Consider the following 17,445-nt stretch of genomic DNA (forward strand, 5'->3'; position numbering starts at 1 on the left):
ACATCTGTCCACAGACATATAAACACACAAAGTACTGAAAGCTGCCTCTCTGGTAATTCCAGCTTCAGTCTGATACGAGCACGACAGAGCATGGCCTGCAGCATGAAGGAGATAAAATGTCAGTAGAGGAGGGAGGGGAGAAGATCACAGCACATGTTGTGTTGTCTTTCCAGCAAATGACATGACTGTCTAAGAAACACTTTAAGATCATATAAAGAAGCCAAAACAAGCATTTTAAACACACAGCAGATATCTGTATGAATTGACTGAACAGACATGGATGAATATCTTACTCTTATGCTTGTAAAGTAAAGAAAAACAGTAAGACAGATGATTCATTTCAAAAGAAGACACAGGGTCATGGTTTACTAGAATTGTGAGTACATTAAAGACAGACTTGGATCAGTGTAACACCAGCTCCTCAACATTTCCTTCAACATGTGCTGGTGTGAGAATAACCCTTATAAAAGTCAGAAAGAATCCTTCTTGTATTCAGCGAGCAGCTCTGACACATTTCTGTCTGGGTAGAGCTGAGGGATGAAGTTAAACTGCAGCAGGATCAAGTAACAGGACACACGATGAATAAAGAAACATTCACTCTTCTCACAAAATCATGACAGCTTGACATAAATGTTTAAAGGATCTATAAAAACGTTACATTCTGTGTGGTGGAGTGGAGCTACAAATAATCAATTTGATTTTTCCCAGAAAACTGAACTCATAATTACTAAGGCCATGAAGCATCTGGGGGATTTTGATGATTGAGGCTTTAAGGCAATAACATTGTTAACAGACTAAAATGATGCTTCCATTTCAAATAAAGTGGAGTCTTGCTATCGATTAAAGCAGAGTGTAACAGTTTATGTTTGGTCAAGGCTACTCTACTTGTAAAGCAATTAATTTAGAGCATTGGAAGGCCATCAGGAGGCCATCAGTCTGCGCCTGGCTCCTCACTTTTGCTCTGCTCCACGCTGCTGAAGTGAGTGGCCAGCTCCTTCAGCACGGCTGTCCTGCCCAGGTGATCGTTCCTCCTCTTCTCCATGATCATGTCCTCCAAACTCTGAAACTCCAACACGTGTGAGTGTTTCTCAGACATGAATATTTTCAACCTGTACGGCTGCTTGCCTATCCGGATCTCCCCACCCATTTTGAACTCCCTTTTGCCAAACCTGCACCAGGCGGCAAACCCCTCTGAGTTCCTCCAGCTCAGCTCTCGGTCCTTTAGCCCCACTTGCTCCATCGCGTTCTGCACCACCATGTCCGGACCCAGAGCTTTGAATTTGTACAAGTCGTTCACAATCCTACACCTCCTCCCTTGACTGGCATCTGTTAAAAAGCTGTTTTTCACCTCGGCTCTGTGCAGGTGCACCACCTGGAAGTCCCCCACGTACACAGCCCAGTGCGGGAACTGACCGGTGGCCACAAACTCCACCAGGTCCCCTGCTTTGCATTTGTTTAGTAGATTCTCCGGGGAGTAAACCTCCAGGTTGGCAGACTTGACGCTCTTCTCGTAAATGCACTCATCTCTGTAGTAGACGGCGCACTCCACCTCGTCGCGCGGATCGTATTGTTTCTCTTCCTTATTCGGGTCCTTATCTGAGCCATCGACCGTGCAGCCTTCCTCCAGCTCGTCGTCGTCGTTGGAGAATATGTAAGAGACACCGATCCGTGGACCTTCCTCCGTGTCCACGCCGTTAGGGTCCACCGTGGGAACTTCTGCGTAACTTAAATGTGACAGCTTGTCCATCTGGTTGCCCATGCCGCTGCTCCCCCGGTGAAAGCCTGTGTAATACGATCTGATGTCAGGCTACCGGTCGCCAAACATCACCACAATCTGCCACACAACCTCACAGGTTATAACTTCCCTCGCCCTGCCGTTGGACAGGGTTTTATCCAAATTACGCATAAGTGTATATCCTTGGTGTGGCTAATTGAGTAGCTTGTTGTTGCCCCATCAACAAGTGGAGTTGGGAAGAGAAAACAAACTGGTTTCAATTTCCGCGAGGAGAAGTATCCTGCAGGTGTAGCCTCGTAGACTCACATGCTGTTTCCCTGCGTAAAGTTCCGTCTTCAGGCGATCACGTAAACGGAACAATGAGAGTTATTATCCAAATCCTCGCCTGTATGTTTTTCTACACCGCACTAGTGTAGACAAATCGCTGTGGTGACGGCGCACACACTGCGCAGAAAGAGAGGCTGAACTGAAGCTGATCTGTAGATCTAGGGCTCGGCAGCGACTCGGCTGCTGCCTCGCTTTAAAGCGGAAGTGTGCGGGCTCTATATCACCGCACCTTCAACATACACTGACTCCTCATCTCCACTTAAATACTGTTGTAAATATGTCCCTTTGTCTGAGGAGGTTGGAGGATAAGACTCTTTCTTTATGGCTTTAATTCAAATAAAATACGAAGTTGTAGGCCTATAGGAATATATAAATAATTAAATATGTTTATTAATCAATTACATCTCATTGTAACTAAGTTTTATTTAGTTAGAATATATGTTTGATGTATTTTATTTACGTTTTTATTGATTTGGCAAGGTAGTGAGATATATATTTCATTATTTTTATTACCTTACATTTGATTTCTTCTATAATATTTGTTTACGTTTTTATTGTTTTATTTATGGGATCATTTCATTGGTTAAAACAATATGTATCTGTTAGCCAATTGTTCATTTTATATATTCTTTTTTTTTATGGATGTATTTTGTATTAGTTCTTGTTGTTTTATTTTAATTTGGATATTAATCTTGATTTTTTTATTTAATGAAATGTTTCTTTAAAAAAAACGATGCAACATAGGGAAAAATCAATTAATACATACTGGTTTAGAAGTTGACAGTAAGGAAGACTGTGAGCGGTACATGTTTTACTGTTTTGTCCACCTGCCTGTCCTTGAGTGAACTGAAGCAGCACAGTGGTTGGCTCCCTCTCCCTCCCCTGGTGGGACTAATGTCTCCATTACACATGTAGTGGTTTGTGGCCTGCCTAGACTGGCTCTCAGTTATGGGCTATTTTCTCACCATTGTATCCCAGAGGCAAGGAGAATGAGCTATTCCCCTAAAATGGCACACGCTGAAGAATCCTCGTTGTGAAAACACCTGTCCTGGAAATGGGAGGCTGTGAGTGAGAGACTGGAGGATGCTAAGAGGTGTGTTTATGTTTGACAGGCTGTAAATAGAAACATGTGTTCAACTAAGAAGAGAGAGACATAAACCACAAAGAGGATGAACCTGACATTTTCCCTGGCACTAGAGTTCCCACTGGAGGGACCGATTACAAATTGACGGCAAAGTCATTAAGTACAGTAGAAATGATAGAGGACGTGTCTCAACAGGGGGGGGGGAACCCTCCATCTGATCCATTTGTCTAGTTTAAACAGGCAGAATGGCTCCCTGGGCCAGTCTCAGCAGATTAGCATAGAGGTTCTTAGGCAGAACTCCTTAAGACTATCAGGTTAATTATGAGACTGAGCTTTCTTAGAGCTGCTGAGGATCACGCTATGTGATTTCCAACTCTGACTAATCCAGATTAAATGTTTTCCCTGGCAAGTAAGATTCAACTTGGGTCACAGGGTTCAAATATCGTCATGCAGGTTTCCAGGTCAAGACAGAAGCAACGTTTAACATCTTAGCCACGCGAGCTTAAGGAGACGGTGTCAACGTACGTAAATAGTTCCAAACCATGACATTTTTCTGCACGCATTCAGTGTGCCCATAAAATGTGTCCCAGTTATTTTGGGGAAACTGCCTATTTTACTTAGCACCAGCATATGCTCCATATTTTAACGATTTGCCAATTAAATGCCTGCAAAGATGAATCACATTCCCCTCAGCTATACCTTGTGATTAGTACTTTTAGACAAATGTCAGTATGCTAACACGCTGAACTGAGATGTTAAACATACCCTACCTACTACAGTAAACATCTGCTTGTCAGCATTGTCACTGTAAACGTGTTAGCATACGGATGTTAGCATTGAGCTCAAGGCAGCTCTGTTTACAGTAGGCCCACAGAGCTCTCACACCTATCCTTTGGCAAAACAAATAAACCATTTTATAATAATTTTAAGTTATTTTGTAGTCTAGGTCAGTTCAATGACAGCTTACACCAATGGGGAAAACTGCATCCTCACACTTAGTAACTTTATCTAAGATGTATAGGCTGTTTACATATTAGCTCGAAATGGTAACCTTCACTGACCTTTCTTCAGGTTTGGTTCAACTGTTTGTATAGGCTACTTTGTATGTGAACAATGTTTTTAAATGTCAGCTTTAAGCCTTGCAGCAGTGCCAGTTTGATAATGGAAGTCAAAAATAACTAAACTGAAGAATGAATATAGCAGATGTATTACACCTTTCCAAAGCAAGCGTCAGTGCCTCACGAGGGTGTCTGAAACAAATGAACTGTCAAAGTGTTGACGCGCAGGCCATATGACTGCTTCTTTCTTGGTGCGTCCTATCCTCAGGTGGCTTGACCCAGTTTACGCCCCTGGTGCCCCCCCCCCCCCCCCCCCCCTCCCCCTCCCCCTCCCCCTCCCCTCCCTCAGTGACACACTGTAATTTGTGGTGCAAGGAAATTATTGGAGCAGGGAGGCCTGGGAGATTCAGTCAATTAGGAGGGGGTCCACCTGTCTTTTGGGGGCAGAGCCAACTGTAAACCGACACCTTACAATTCCTAAAAAAGTCGTAGCTCTTCGCGAGGCTGCACATCCATGTTTCAGATGTTGTTTTTCAAAAAAGTGTTCATTTAAATCTACAACGATGGGTGAGAAGTGTGTACTCGAGGCAGATGGACAGAGCATCCGGACCGCTGCGTCTTGCTCGCCATCTGTTCCACCTGGCGAGCAAAACATCTACCGAGTACGGCGGCTTAATGTCATGTAATGTGATTGGCTACAGTTCAGAGGCAGTAGAGGCAGAAATCAGTGATACAAATCAACAAAGAGTAGATGAGGAAGAACGACACAGACAGACATTTCAGGGAGGAAAAAGAGTTTGTTCTTATAACATATTTATTTATATTCTCATATACTTTTTACATATTTATTCATCATAATAACATGTATCTGGAGCAGAGGGGGAAATGGAGTAAGGATGGAGGAAGTGCATGTTGAAGGAATGTCACGTTCATATTTTTTAAATCCCATTTAATTACAAGAGCATTATGAACTCACTCAATGATATTCACAGTCCCATCAAACAAGCTACAACAAAGATTTCCTAAAATATAGGCTGACATATAAAACTAGCATTTTTTTTAAACACTGTAGTGGAGGATGGGGGATATCTAGGATGACCGAGCACTGCAACTAGACCTGTGAAAGGTAGGCGTGTATGGAAAACACACCGAGTAAGGTGTACAACACACACGCATACACAACTTACACACAACAGTTTCTACACAGTCATCATGCTTCAACCGGACCTCATGTTAGTCCTTTTTTTTCTATTTCGGCATCATATTATTAGAAATAACAACCACAAGTGGGGTCAAAAACTGCAGGAGACAGATTCCTTTAAAAAAAAAGAAAAAAGAAGAAGAAATGCAAGAAAAATGTTCAACAAAGGGGATTAACATTCTAAATGCAATAAAAAGAGATCTATATTCTTCGAGCCACACTGAAAAATCATGAAAGAGTTCAGACTCTTGGACCAAAACATCTCTGAAACACCGGGCAGAGCATTAGCATTTCCATCCCATGGGTCTGTGACAGCCTTCACAGCAAAGTTGCCTTCTCCTCTCTAGACTACAAAGCCCATTTTTCAACACGGTGTAAACAGAAACCCTTGGAGAGTGCACTGCTCACTAACTGGAGTCCATCCAGGGGGAAATACTGGCTGCGGCAGGCCGGGGTCAAACACAAACCTGACTGTTAACAATCCATGCAATCAGGTCAACTTTGTTAATTTTCTCAAACTCTTCAAAAGGGCGATGTTGGTAGTTTATGGCTCAATATTGATGATTGTATTGGTTGTAGACACTTGTTCAAATGTGCATAAATCACTTAAAAAAAGGCAAAAGTAAGCTAATCAAACCTATAGACCTTGTCATTTTTGATTGGCTGACAGTGATAAGGCAGCTGAATAAAGGAACGAAAGTCAAACTTACAATACAGGAACAGAAAAGAGTCTTTGGTGTTTCTTGTACTGAGGAATAATGATGACAAAGAATACAAAAACTGCAGTTTCTCTGATGCCCAGTTAAATTCCAAGAGGAAAACCTATCTTGTGGTTAACGTCTAAAACCAGGTACGCAATACAAGGAATCCAACGTTTAAAAATAATTACATGACCTTACTTCATCCACAGGTTTGAAGAAATCCTGAACAGTGCAAATAATAAATGCCCCCGACATTGATTACAAGTAAAGTATTTTTCATGAGTTGTGCAACAGTATCATGCATCAGATCACGTAACGTGAGACAACACAGGGGGGCTGAACCTGGACTCCATCCGTCCTGAAAGTTGGTCCTGGAATATGCATATTGTCAAATGAGTCCTGCAGATGTCACACTTCATCATATATTTTGTGGGCCATTTCAATAACATCTATACAATTAATAACCACTTCGCTCTCACAGAACACTCATAGATTGGAGAAGAGTGGGGAGGGGGAGGGGGAGGGGATAGTCAGTGGAGAACAGCGTGTGTGTTTCCAGGTAAAAGATCTTCCAGGTAAGGTTTACCTGCATCACTTATATACTGTGATAATAGCACCACTCCAACAGATAACACTGCGTTGCTACGAATATGAGGAACCACAGAGGGGAACAGTGAGGGGGGGGGGGGGCAACACTGTCAGAAGGAGATTCCTCATACAGTAGGTGATGAAGTGCTGGCGGGGCTAATTTTCCCAAGACTGATGGACACGATGCAGGGCTGGACCTCGATTTACAATTTCCCTCAGTGAGAGGAGGGGCCTTTTTGATGAGAGGATGTTTTTCCTTGTGGCCAAATCAGTTTTTTGGGGAGGTGGGTTTATGTGGATTGGTCCTTCTGCAGAGCGGAGATGTCGAGAGGAGGAGGGGCCCGCCCACTCCACTCCTTCAGCTGCCCGTCCTTGAAGATGAGGTTGAGGGCGGGCAGGGGGACGCCGGACTCGGCCGGGGGCTGACTGAGAGGGTTCGACACGCCGCTGTCCATGTCAGAGGGCTGGATGCTGTCCTGCTGACACAGGGCACAGTGGATCAGGACAACCAGGAACACAAGAGTCGTTACTCGGGGACTAAAAAGTTGCTAAAGGCCAAGTAGTTCCTGTTTGATTATACTGTGGCTTTTCTTTCAAAAACATCTTACTAATCTTGTGGTTAAAGATGCGTAGGTAAAATATGCAAAAGGTCAAAGAGGAACAGATACATCAGGTAGACATATTCACATTCACCCTTCCCTTATATTGCCTTTTTAGTTTTAAAGGGGCCCTATTATACTGTTTTTCATCAATATATTGTTTCAAACTGACGATAAATGTCTCTGAAGTGTTTGTCTCGAAATACAAAACAGATCATTGCAGCATCCCATAATCCCCTCTGTTTCAAAAGTGCTGATTCTGTGTCTGTCACTTTAGATGAAAATAAGGAGCCACTCCCCACGCCCTTCTGAGAGATATTTGGTTAAAAAGAACTCAATGGTGCTCGAGGAGGAGATTCAGGTGATAAGGTGGGGGGGGGGTTACCTTGGTTGCTGATTGGCTAAATGGTTACACAAGCCAAATCCCTCGTTATGACATCATAAAGTGGCCAAAATCTGATCAGCTCATTTTCAGAAAGGTTTTTATATAAATGGATCAGGACAAAAAGTGAGCAAATCTTTTTTCCTGAAACTTTCCGAATCTCTTTCCACAGAGGGGACACATGTTGATGTATTAAAGGCAAGGAAACGTGGATGTTGCATAATACTGTAGGTGACCTTTAAATATCTTATGTTAAGGCAACACATATCCATGGTTTAAGGATACATTTTGACTGTAAGCCCCGGGGGGGTTTCTTACCTCTTCTGCACATCTGTGTTGTGTTAGTTTGTTATTATCACTTCCTGTGTTCTTATCAACTAAACTTCCTACTAAATTGTTAGGATTTAATGTTCCTTTCTGCTTAATATTTATTTTCTCTCTATAGTCTCCCAATACATTCTCTCCAAGAGTGAAAACGACCCAAATGATTTGCAAACCAAAATAATACTTCACCTTTATCTCAACCCGGCTCTCACATCCTCCACCCTGTGTGGCTGCACTCAGAGAGATTGAACTATGGTCATTTTATTGCATTTTCCGCTCCAATTTCCAGGACACTGCATGTGCAATACACACTACCTTTCTGTTTGGTATGTTCATGTGTTGTCTTTCATCTTTTCTAAAAAGAATTACAATAAAAAGCCAAGGTTTCTTTACAGTATTTACCCTCACTTAGAAGTATTTTTTCAGACTGGATGTAGGTCTTCTCTGGATAAAAAAAAAAAGATTGGTTTGGCAAATGTATAGAATCAAAAACTCTTCTTAAAAAAAGATTGATGGTAAAGAATAGCACATGGTATTATCCAACCAGTACTCATTCAACACAAAAGGTTTGATAAAAGAGCCGCCAGGCAGTTATTTTAAAGCTCACCTATTATTATTAAGACAATCACCAACCAAGGTAACCCCCCCCCCCCCCACCTTATTACCTGAATCTCCTCCTAGAACACCATTGAGTTTTTTCAACCAATCAACTCTCAGAGGGGCGTGGCCAGCAGCAGCTCATTAGCATTTAAAGCTACAGACACAGAATCAGCACTTTTGAAACAGGGCTGAAACAGAGGGGATTATGGGAAGCTGCAATGATCTATTTGGTATTTCAGCCAAACACTTCAGAGACATGTTTTGTATATATCTGAGACCTGTAATATATTGTTGAAAAACAGTATAATAGGGGACCTTTAATCCTATTGCATCAAAATAGTGTCTTAATCATCTCATTATCTCGAGATTGAAGATGCAATATTTATTTGTGTAGACGGTTATTACAAAGATTTCATTATGTGGTTTTCTAATGTGATAACACAATCATGATTTTTGCACTCTTAGTTTTCCACGTTTTTTTAAATCCTTCTCTCTCACAATACCGCACAATGTTGTTTCTAAAGCAGATTAAAGATTAAATAGGATAAAAGTATGAATTATTCATCCGTTTTTAATCTTGATTAACTCTAAGTATTCTCAAGAGTGAACCTGTAGAGTGAGTGTTTTTACCTGGAATGACTGAACGAAGTTCAACACATTCAGCGATAGCTTTCGGCTCGAGTAAAGGAGCTCTTGAAGGCTGGAACAACAACAAAGTCACAACACAGGTCCTTACACCTTTTTCAAAGTTTTAAACAAAAGTGAAATCTTTGAGGATGCTGGGTGTTTTATTTTTTTTACCTTTCGCTGCTGCACAGTTTGTGCGAGGCGATTTTTCGACACACTTTGCGGTTTAGCTCGGAGCTGAAGAGGGGCATGCCGAAGCACAGCTCAAGAGGAACCCACTCATCTTCAGAGGAAAGGCCTGAAGGAAAAGAGACAAGGAGAGGAGGGACGGTGAGGACACACTTTACTACTTAAGAAACAAGACATTAGCATAAAAAGGCTAATTTTCACTGTCTCCCCCAACCCTCAAACATTTGATCAAGTCATTTGAAGGTTAACGAATAGGAAAGAAGCATATCAAAAAGGAACAATTCACCTCAAAATCAAAAATGCGTTTTTTCAATCTGGATAGGTTTCTTGTAAGTGTTTGAGACATTTCTGTATTCTTTTAAATATAATGGAACTAGCCGTTTGCATGGTGATACCGTTTATGTTGTTCGGTATAAACATGAGTTCCTATTTGAAACTGCTAATAATAATACAACCTGATAATAAGGGAAACTACTGCAGCAATGGAGAGTCAGGACTCAGAGAGACACGAGGAGAGTTGGAGCTTTGATGTCAAACTATGATGTTTATTACAAGTCAACGGCCGGAGAATTAATATCACAAGTCACAGCAGCAAAAGGTTCTGACTGCACGGGTGGGTTCTCATGTCAATTCTGACCAGCCTATCTCTCGATAGACCTTTTAACTATTTGACAAAGAGTTAATGAGCATATTGGGGCGTTAACACCTGGAGACACTGAATCACTTATCTGACTCTTATCTTGAGAAACCAGGTGATGATTTCTGAAGAGACATTGCTGATGAGTTGTGTGCACCATAAGCCGAGTGACCTTTCTTTTCATTATATTTGAGAGAAAGCAGAATTCTCTAATGCCAGTAGGACAACACACCATGTTAGCCTTTATTTATAAAGAGCACTAGGGGTGAATTGTCCCTTTAACCAAAGAAGTAGCCTTACTCTCTGCCTTTGCTGCTTTGGTTTCCCCGTTGTTTTCTTCTGTCACAAGCTCAAATGACTCAGTACTGCCATTGTTGTCCAGGCCCCCCCCCAGATGAGTTTCCCCTTAAAGAAGGCAACAACTCTCCATCAGCATTAAGACACAGAAAGGTTGTTTCACAGCTGGATCACAGACCTTTAATTAAGAAGCTACTTAAAAAAACAAGTTGGATTCAATCAATTTTGCTGAATACATTTGAGAGGTCAATTAAAATAAAATGTGTGAATATCTACGTTAAAAAGAACATGTGTTTCAGTTATGTCAGCAGCATTTAAAGCAGTGAATCTCAAGGTAAAGGCTAATGCTGTTCGATCCGTGTCCATTAGCAAAGGCTATCACAATAAGGGACACATTATGCAGCAAACAGGATAATTAAACTGGACTGTGGGCTTAATCCAATTTGCACTATCAGCGTTAATGGCCGCTGAGGCAAAGACATGGTTACTAATTCAACTCTATGTCTCTAACATACAAACATCTGCAACAAAAAAAAGAGTGTGTCTTACCTCTGCACTCATTGCCTTCGCTGGGTCTGCGGCGGTGCCGGTTGTTGGCGTTGAGCATGGTGACGTAGCCACACTGGTGCTCCAGGTCCACGTTCTCCTTCAGCTTCTGCAGTGCCTTGTGCACACACATGTTGGAGTGGGAGAAGCCTGCGCAGGGAGGAGAGACAACACAAACAACGGCAGTGAAGCTCACTCCAACAAGACGCCATATAAACTTATATTAATATCTGTGCAGCATGGCATCCATATCAATTCTGTTTCTGCAGAGGAAGTCATATTGTCACAGCAAATGTATTAAGGGGATCAGTGTTAGTGTTAAGCCTCACACACAAAATCACAAGAGAAGGATTTGAGAGGATTCCAATCCTTTTAATGAAGTTTGACGTGTTTAAACCCGTAAGCCCAAAAACGGAATATTTGAGGAACCAGAGAAAGTTGAATAGCTTGACTCATGTTATGTTAATTATGTATACGCAACATGACAGTGACAGGACACTCATATTGCAATATGACTTATTCATTATTTAATGCATGATTTTGAAGAGGACCAGTGTGGCTTTTTACCTTCATGGACTCAAGGTTAATAGAAGTGGAAAGCAAATGTTGAAGTCTGCTATGTCTTGCTACGTTAGATAATACTGATCTTTGTTCTGTGGTTTTAAGTCTTTATTGAGATATGAAAATAGTAATGTGAACAAAAATGTGGTGTCAATAACTTGTATCGTAAAGAATTAAAACTGTGCCATATTCAGTTTATCAGATGTTTGCTTCTGCTCAAATTATTTCATGAGAAAATAAATGTAGCTTTAAGCCTTGCTCTGGATTACTTTAATTCAATTATTCTTGTAATAACACAAATGAAAGGGGCCGTATTAAGCTAATTTTCAGAGTTCCTATCTGTATTTTGTGCCTCTACTGTAACATGTTTTCGAGATCAAATGCACACTACAGGGAAGGGAAACACCAAAAAACACCTCTTTTACGAGTGTATCATTTCAAAGATTTATCCACGGATAAAAACTCACCTCCTTCCAGATCGTCTGCATCAAAGGGGAACGGGATGTGAACGGTTTCTCCGTGGCCGTGCATTCCGTGACCCTGAGGGTAACACACACACACACACACACACACACACACACACACACAGCACCGCTTATATATCCACACAGTGGCACCACATGTGAAAACACGTAAGGGGCAGTTACATAACATGAGATGATGCAATCAAATTCAAGCAATTAAGAGAAAAACAACCTCAACGTTAAAGTGGAGCTCATTTACAGTATGTGTGTTTACCTGGATTAGTACAGCAGAGTGTGTGAGCGCGTCGTTGAGCATGGTCAGCACGTTGGATGTTGGCACGACTCCGGGGTCGTGACCCCAGGAGGTGATCAACAACCTGTCGTAGGTCTGGACAGAAACAGAATGTGGGTCAAGGAAAGGACTCACAGCTGCTAATCCCTGAAACCATGAGACTGCGGTGCCTCAACGGCATCATGGGAGAACAACAGCTCATTATGTACCGTACTAAGCAATGATAAGAATAATGGTATTCATATAATGAGGAACTCAACACAAGTGGAATGGAACAGTACCTCTAGACTCAAATAACATGAAAAGGTTTCTTCATGTATAATCTCAGTCAAAAACCAATCTTATTGAGGAATTATTTGTATTGTGTTTACTGACATGTCAAGTTGACCCATAAAGTGGCCATTTGCATGATATAAACTGCTCTTCTGGGAAAAAAATTCTCTTTCGTTCACTGTCTCGCATTCCACGGATAGTTACAACATTCCAGTAGTATCAGGGAAGCCTTTGATGCGGGAAATGCAGGTGCACAGTGTGATATGAATGTGATTCTGATGCGCAGAGTTATAAATGAAGGTAGAAGGAGATAAAGGAAAATGTACCTCCAGTGCTCTGATTACAAACTGAGCGACAAGGTCAACACTTGAAAGGGCAGGAGTCAAAGACGAGTGAAAAAGTGTGCAGTCACATCTTGATCGGGCTCAAAAAATTTGTTTTTCTTATTACATCGTGCGGGGCTTTTCTTATTCGGCTTCAAAAATATTTCTTAAGCTGGTACAGAATCTTTATCAGCATACGTTTACTTACTCAACTGTGCACTTATCTGATTAATTATTAGTATGGGCTAACCTGGAAAATGTCTGGCAGTTTGCGGAGTCTGGAGCCTTTGGAGAGCAGCAGAGAGGGCGGGCCCTGGCCGGTCACATGATACAGGTATAACTTGAACCAGATGGAGCTCACCTCAGGGATAGCCGGGCCAATATGCTGTGGGTACAAACACACATTAATGCTTTTTCCATTGAATTTCTGACATGAACACACACTTAAAGTGAAGGTAAGTAACAGAGACAAAGGAGAGTAATTGTGTTTTCTGTGGAAGAAGCTGAAATTGAAGCTGCCATTGTTGAACCAAGCAGAAAACAAAGCAACAAATTCATTGAATTCCACTTCACTGACTCCCAGCAGTGTGCGAATAAAGAGCAGCGTGAATGGCACAACAAGAGTTTAACTTCTTTCCTTCTGCCTCTGGGCTCAGCGAGAAAGCTGGATTGAAGCCAGGCAGAGGAATTACTCATGAGCCTTTCTCCCTTCCTTCCTCCCTCTCTTTGTATAGCCTTGTTGTTGGGGGCAACTACAGACTGAGTGCACCCACACACACACACACACACGGCAACAGATCACTCAAGACAACACAACAACTACCACACATGCACAAACTGTCTCACAACTCTCCAACGGTCATCATTTGATCCCATGGTGACACAGTATCCCCTCCTCTTCTCTCCCCCCCCCCCCCCTCCCTCCAGGAGTCGTACCTGAGGCGTGCAGCTGCTGATGGGTCTGATCTCATTGCTGAGCGGCGCCATGGAGACCAGCAGCTTGTAGTTCTTGTTGAGGACCCGGCTGCAGGTGGCCTGGTCCAGACCCAGCAGGCTCTCACAGCGCAACATGTCCAAGGGGAAACCTGGAGGGGACAAACCAGGCTCAGTTTCAACTTCTATACCAAACAAGCTGAGATCTTACTGTGAGTCATCGGGCTGAATGCATGTAGTTTGAGTTGTTGGGTGTTTTGTGAAGTTACTTCATGGATGGTAGAAGAATAGAAGAGAGTAAAGAATGAATTGCCAACTGTTACCCGTTTCCAGTATTTATGCAAAGCTAAGCTAACTAGCTGCTGGTTGTTACCTTTTACTGTACTTACTATTCCTTTAAAACAGGGATAACCAAACTATCTATACGCCATGGCTTGAGCATACAGTCTTATTTGCACTGAAAGTACACTGCACATCCAAGTTTAAGCACAAGATGTCAACTAGATTTAGTGAAATTGTTTTTATTTCAACATCTTGGCTATGAAACCAATATTTTACCCGACCTGCCATTTCTGTTTGTTACATCTAAATATTAGAGTTACAGATTTACATCTTACATTTTCATTGCAGTGTTTTAAGTTGGTGCTTAGGCTAGGAACATAAACCAGTATTTGTCATTTTCAGCCGGTTTTATCTTTCCCTCTTTTCAGATTTACACACATCATAATATTTGTAGGCTTTCGTATTCCTAAGTTAAGAGAAGCAGACATAGAAATACTGTTTGTAATATGTGGGTGCATCCATGAAATACAGTAATGTCAAACATTAAACAGGTTAGAACTTAGAAGTGGTGAATTTTCTTTTTCGGTGGCACAATTTCTGCTCTAGAAACGTTTAATTCTTTGCTTTGTAACTAGTTGTAAAATACGCATTTACTATTGTTTGACCTGTTGATAAAAAGCCTTTACTTTAAAGCCTCCGCAGCTTTAAAGTAAAAAAAAGCGTACAGAAGCAATGAGTGCAAATAAGGATCCTGTAAATCATTCTACCAAGTGTAGATGCATCAAACAGCAACTGGGTTGAAGAACTTCATCCAGAGAGCCCAGTAAAGATTATTTATTTATAACAGTGGCATCAAGGGAGTCTTCTCTCCAAAGAGACGCTTGTAAGAAAGTCCTCCCAGAAGGAGAAAGTGTCAACCTGGCCTTCTTTGATTTCATAATCAACCTTTGCATGCTAGATATAAGTCTAAGAGGTGTCTATTAAGTGCTAAAGGTGATTATTAATGTTAAATCATAACCAGAGTTAAGCAGATGCAAATAACTAACTGAATCTCAGACACAGCGTAGAGTAAAACAGATAAGAGCCATTCACAATGAGGCTGCTGCTTCACATTGTATTGTCTAAGGTTTGGATCTTGATTTTTGCAATCTGATAATCATTTATTATTTATTCTCATTATAATTTGTATCATTGTGGGCTTCACCCAGCGGGCTCTCAGTGTGCTTGCTCCCCAGCAGACGTCTCGAGCAGCAGCTGAGGACGACTGAGAGATAAGGCAATCAGAAGAGAGGCACGCTGCCAAAGCAAACAAACAGCATCTGGTGTCGCAACCGTTGTTACAGGGAAGCTCAGTTAGCTTGGTCCTCTCCGACTCCCCCTACAGACTCCAGGAGAACAAAACAGCTTCACTCGGGATGGACAGGCCTTTAACAAGATTTAGGAGAGACTTGAATAAAATATGGTCATATGTTCAAGTTTGAAACAGGTGAGGGGGGAGGGAAGATACAGCAGAGACAAGTTTTGACACAAGTTTGCCAAAAGTAGAACAAATAGAAGTTCCACTTCCTCTTCATTGCTTCCAAAAAGGTTTACAGTCTTAGGCAAAACCTTCACATCAAAATATATTTCATTGCTTGTGATTTATTATTGAAAACCACAGATTTAGTAAGAATGGAGAAACCAGCTCGAGTGCGCTAGAATTTGAAAGTACACAACCGGAAAAAATCGGCCCCTTCCTTCCGACTTCCTGACAGAGCCCCTCCTCCAACACACACGAACGCGCACATGACCAATGAGGGCACGAGATAAGTTTGTGCACAGATGGAAGGCTGACAGGCAGGTAGGCCATCCAGTTACTTTAGCCGGGCCGGTGAAAATGATTGGTCGTGCTTTTTACAGCGCCAGGGCTTCCACAGATGAAATGTTTTAATGTATTTATTGTCAAAGCAATTAATGTATTCAATGCTTTCAGGATGTTAAGAGCATTCCATGGAATATAACAAAAAGTGTTTCTGAAGTCAATTACCTACCCCACCTTTAAGTAGTTGAATAAGATTAATTTACAGCGGTTGTTTGCCTCCATTGTGTTCATGATAACTCAAAATATGTAATAATATTATTAGAGTAGAGTCAAGGTGTAAATTGGAAAAGAGTGTGATACAGCTGATGATTGCTGACAATTATCGTCGGTTAACCCCCCACACATCATCCCTATACCCAGAGATTTCCATGAGTGTTTTTTTATCCTGAATTTCACATTGTGATGAAGACTAGTGGTACATATAAAAGAGTATAAATTCATTATAATGAGCCACTTAAGTCACCATCACGTTCACACTGCACGTTCCAGCTCTCACCTTACATTTCCGTCTGATTGAAACAACCAGTAATGAACTGGCTTCATTTATATCATTTATATATCAATTATTGGCAAAACAAACTAACAACACAGCAAGGAGGGAACTGTGTGCAGACAGCAGACAAAATTGAGTAAAAATACTCCAAACAACTCAGACCTCCAAGCTTCCTACTAACCACATGTATAGACAGGTATGGGAGAACAACACCTGCATGCGTTTACCCATAATGGGGAGGGCAGAGTAACTGTGTAATTACCTATATTAGGGATATCTGGTCCCTGGTCCTGAGTGAGTTCCTTGTTGTAGCGCAGGAAAAGGATGGTGTTCTTCAGGGTGAGAGCGTGGTCAAAGTAACGCTGAGCCTCGCCCTCTGCTGTGCTCTCCACCTGGAGACAGAGACACCACGAGATACATGTTTGTTTGAACCTCTGAGCATGTACATTGCGCTGTAATTTAGCATACTCTGGTGTTTATGACAGAGGCATAACTAGATACACTAACAAGTATTTATTTGTCTTTGTTTCCAGTGCTGGTCTCACCTTCTCTAACTCAGCCAGGAAGCTGTCCAGAGTCTCATCGGACAGCTTTCCCACCTCGAACATGGTCACTGCATGACTCTTCAGGTTCTGATAGAGAAACGAATACACAGAGGAGTCAGCATGCACAGTCCACATCTAATTGTGATTAAATCGTCATGTCTCTATTCAGCTTTTTATCATGGAGAATCTGTGTGTTTTCTAGCGTCCACATTCAGTGACTGACCGGAGACAGGTTGCCCATCATGAGGAAGGCAGTGAGAGTGGAGTCAAACAGGAAGGCGATCCTCTTGGTGGGAGCAGCTGGGATGATTAAGCTGCTAACGCTTCCTGTTTCTGCTGCAGAGGCAAATAAAAAGCAGACATACAGTATACCAAATGCATAACTCAATGAATGAACATGAATATATGCAAAAGCACAACTACTGTCCGATTCATACGCTGAGGATATGAGCTTATGATTTCATGTCAAATGTTCTGTGTTTTCAAGGTCCAACACAAACCGTGTCTCTTTTTAAAATAATGA

At 41.8% G+C, this 17,445-nt stretch overlaps 2 protein-coding genes and 1 long non-coding RNA gene across 6 annotated transcripts in view; 1 reads left to right on the forward strand and 2 right to left on the reverse strand.

The window, feature by feature from the left end:
• Nucleotides 1–334: 334 nt before the first annotated feature.
• lratd2a (LRAT domain containing 2a) lies at nt 335–2,251 on the reverse strand. Its single transcript, XM_079654894.1, has one exon. The coding sequence runs from the start codon at nt 1,757–1,759 to the stop codon at nt 932–934; it is 828 nt and encodes a 275-aa protein (XP_079511020.1). The 5' UTR covers nt 1,760–2,251; the 3' UTR covers nt 335–931.
• Nucleotides 2,252–4,981: 2,730 nt separating this feature from the next.
• Nucleotides 4,982–17,445, reverse strand: part of fam91a1 (family with sequence similarity 91 member A1) — a 31,993-nt gene continuing 19,529 nt past the window's right edge. For 2 of the 4 annotated variants that reach the window (XM_079655899.1, XM_079655897.1), the window contains exons 13-24: nt 17,146–17,258; nt 16,923–17,009; nt 16,640–16,769; nt 13,745–13,893; nt 13,059–13,193; nt 12,195–12,308; nt 11,924–11,996; nt 10,899–11,045; nt 10,353–10,457; nt 9,401–9,524; nt 9,230–9,299; nt 4,982–7,170 (exon numbers count right to left, since the gene is read on the reverse strand). In XM_079655899.1, coding sequence (XP_079512025.1) covers nt 6,985–7,170; nt 9,230–9,299; nt 9,401–9,524; nt 10,353–10,457; nt 10,899–11,045; nt 11,924–11,996; nt 12,195–12,308; nt 13,059–13,193; nt 13,745–13,893; nt 16,640–16,769; nt 16,923–17,009; nt 17,146–17,258 — 1,433 coding nt within the window. In that variant the 3' untranslated portion in view covers nt 4,982–6,984. The remainder of the gene's footprint in view (nt 7,171–9,229; nt 9,300–9,400; nt 9,525–10,352; nt 10,458–10,898; nt 11,046–11,923; nt 11,997–12,194; nt 12,309–13,058; nt 13,194–13,744; nt 13,894–16,639; nt 16,770–16,922; nt 17,010–17,145; nt 17,259–17,445) is intronic. The other 2 variants (XM_079655898.1, XM_079655900.1) reach the window with 2 other exon arrangements.
• On the forward strand, nt 13,821–17,259 carry LOC307022962. The gene is made up of 3 exons (XR_013803534.1): nt 13,821–13,953; nt 16,911–17,036; nt 17,125–17,259. It is a non-coding gene; the product is annotated as an uncharacterized lncRNA (long non-coding RNA).

This window comes from Notothenia rossii, assembly GCF_949606895.1.
Source record: "Notothenia rossii genome assembly, chromosome: 10".
Taxonomy (NCBI): Eukaryota; Metazoa; Chordata; class Actinopteri; order Perciformes; family Nototheniidae; genus Notothenia; species Notothenia rossii.

What these genes read in the sequence shown, in the direction of transcription:
- lratd2a (XM_079654894.1), bottom strand. Translation starts at nt 1,759, where the DNA reads ATGGGCAACCAGATGGACAAGCTGTCACATTTAAGTTACGCAGAAGTT.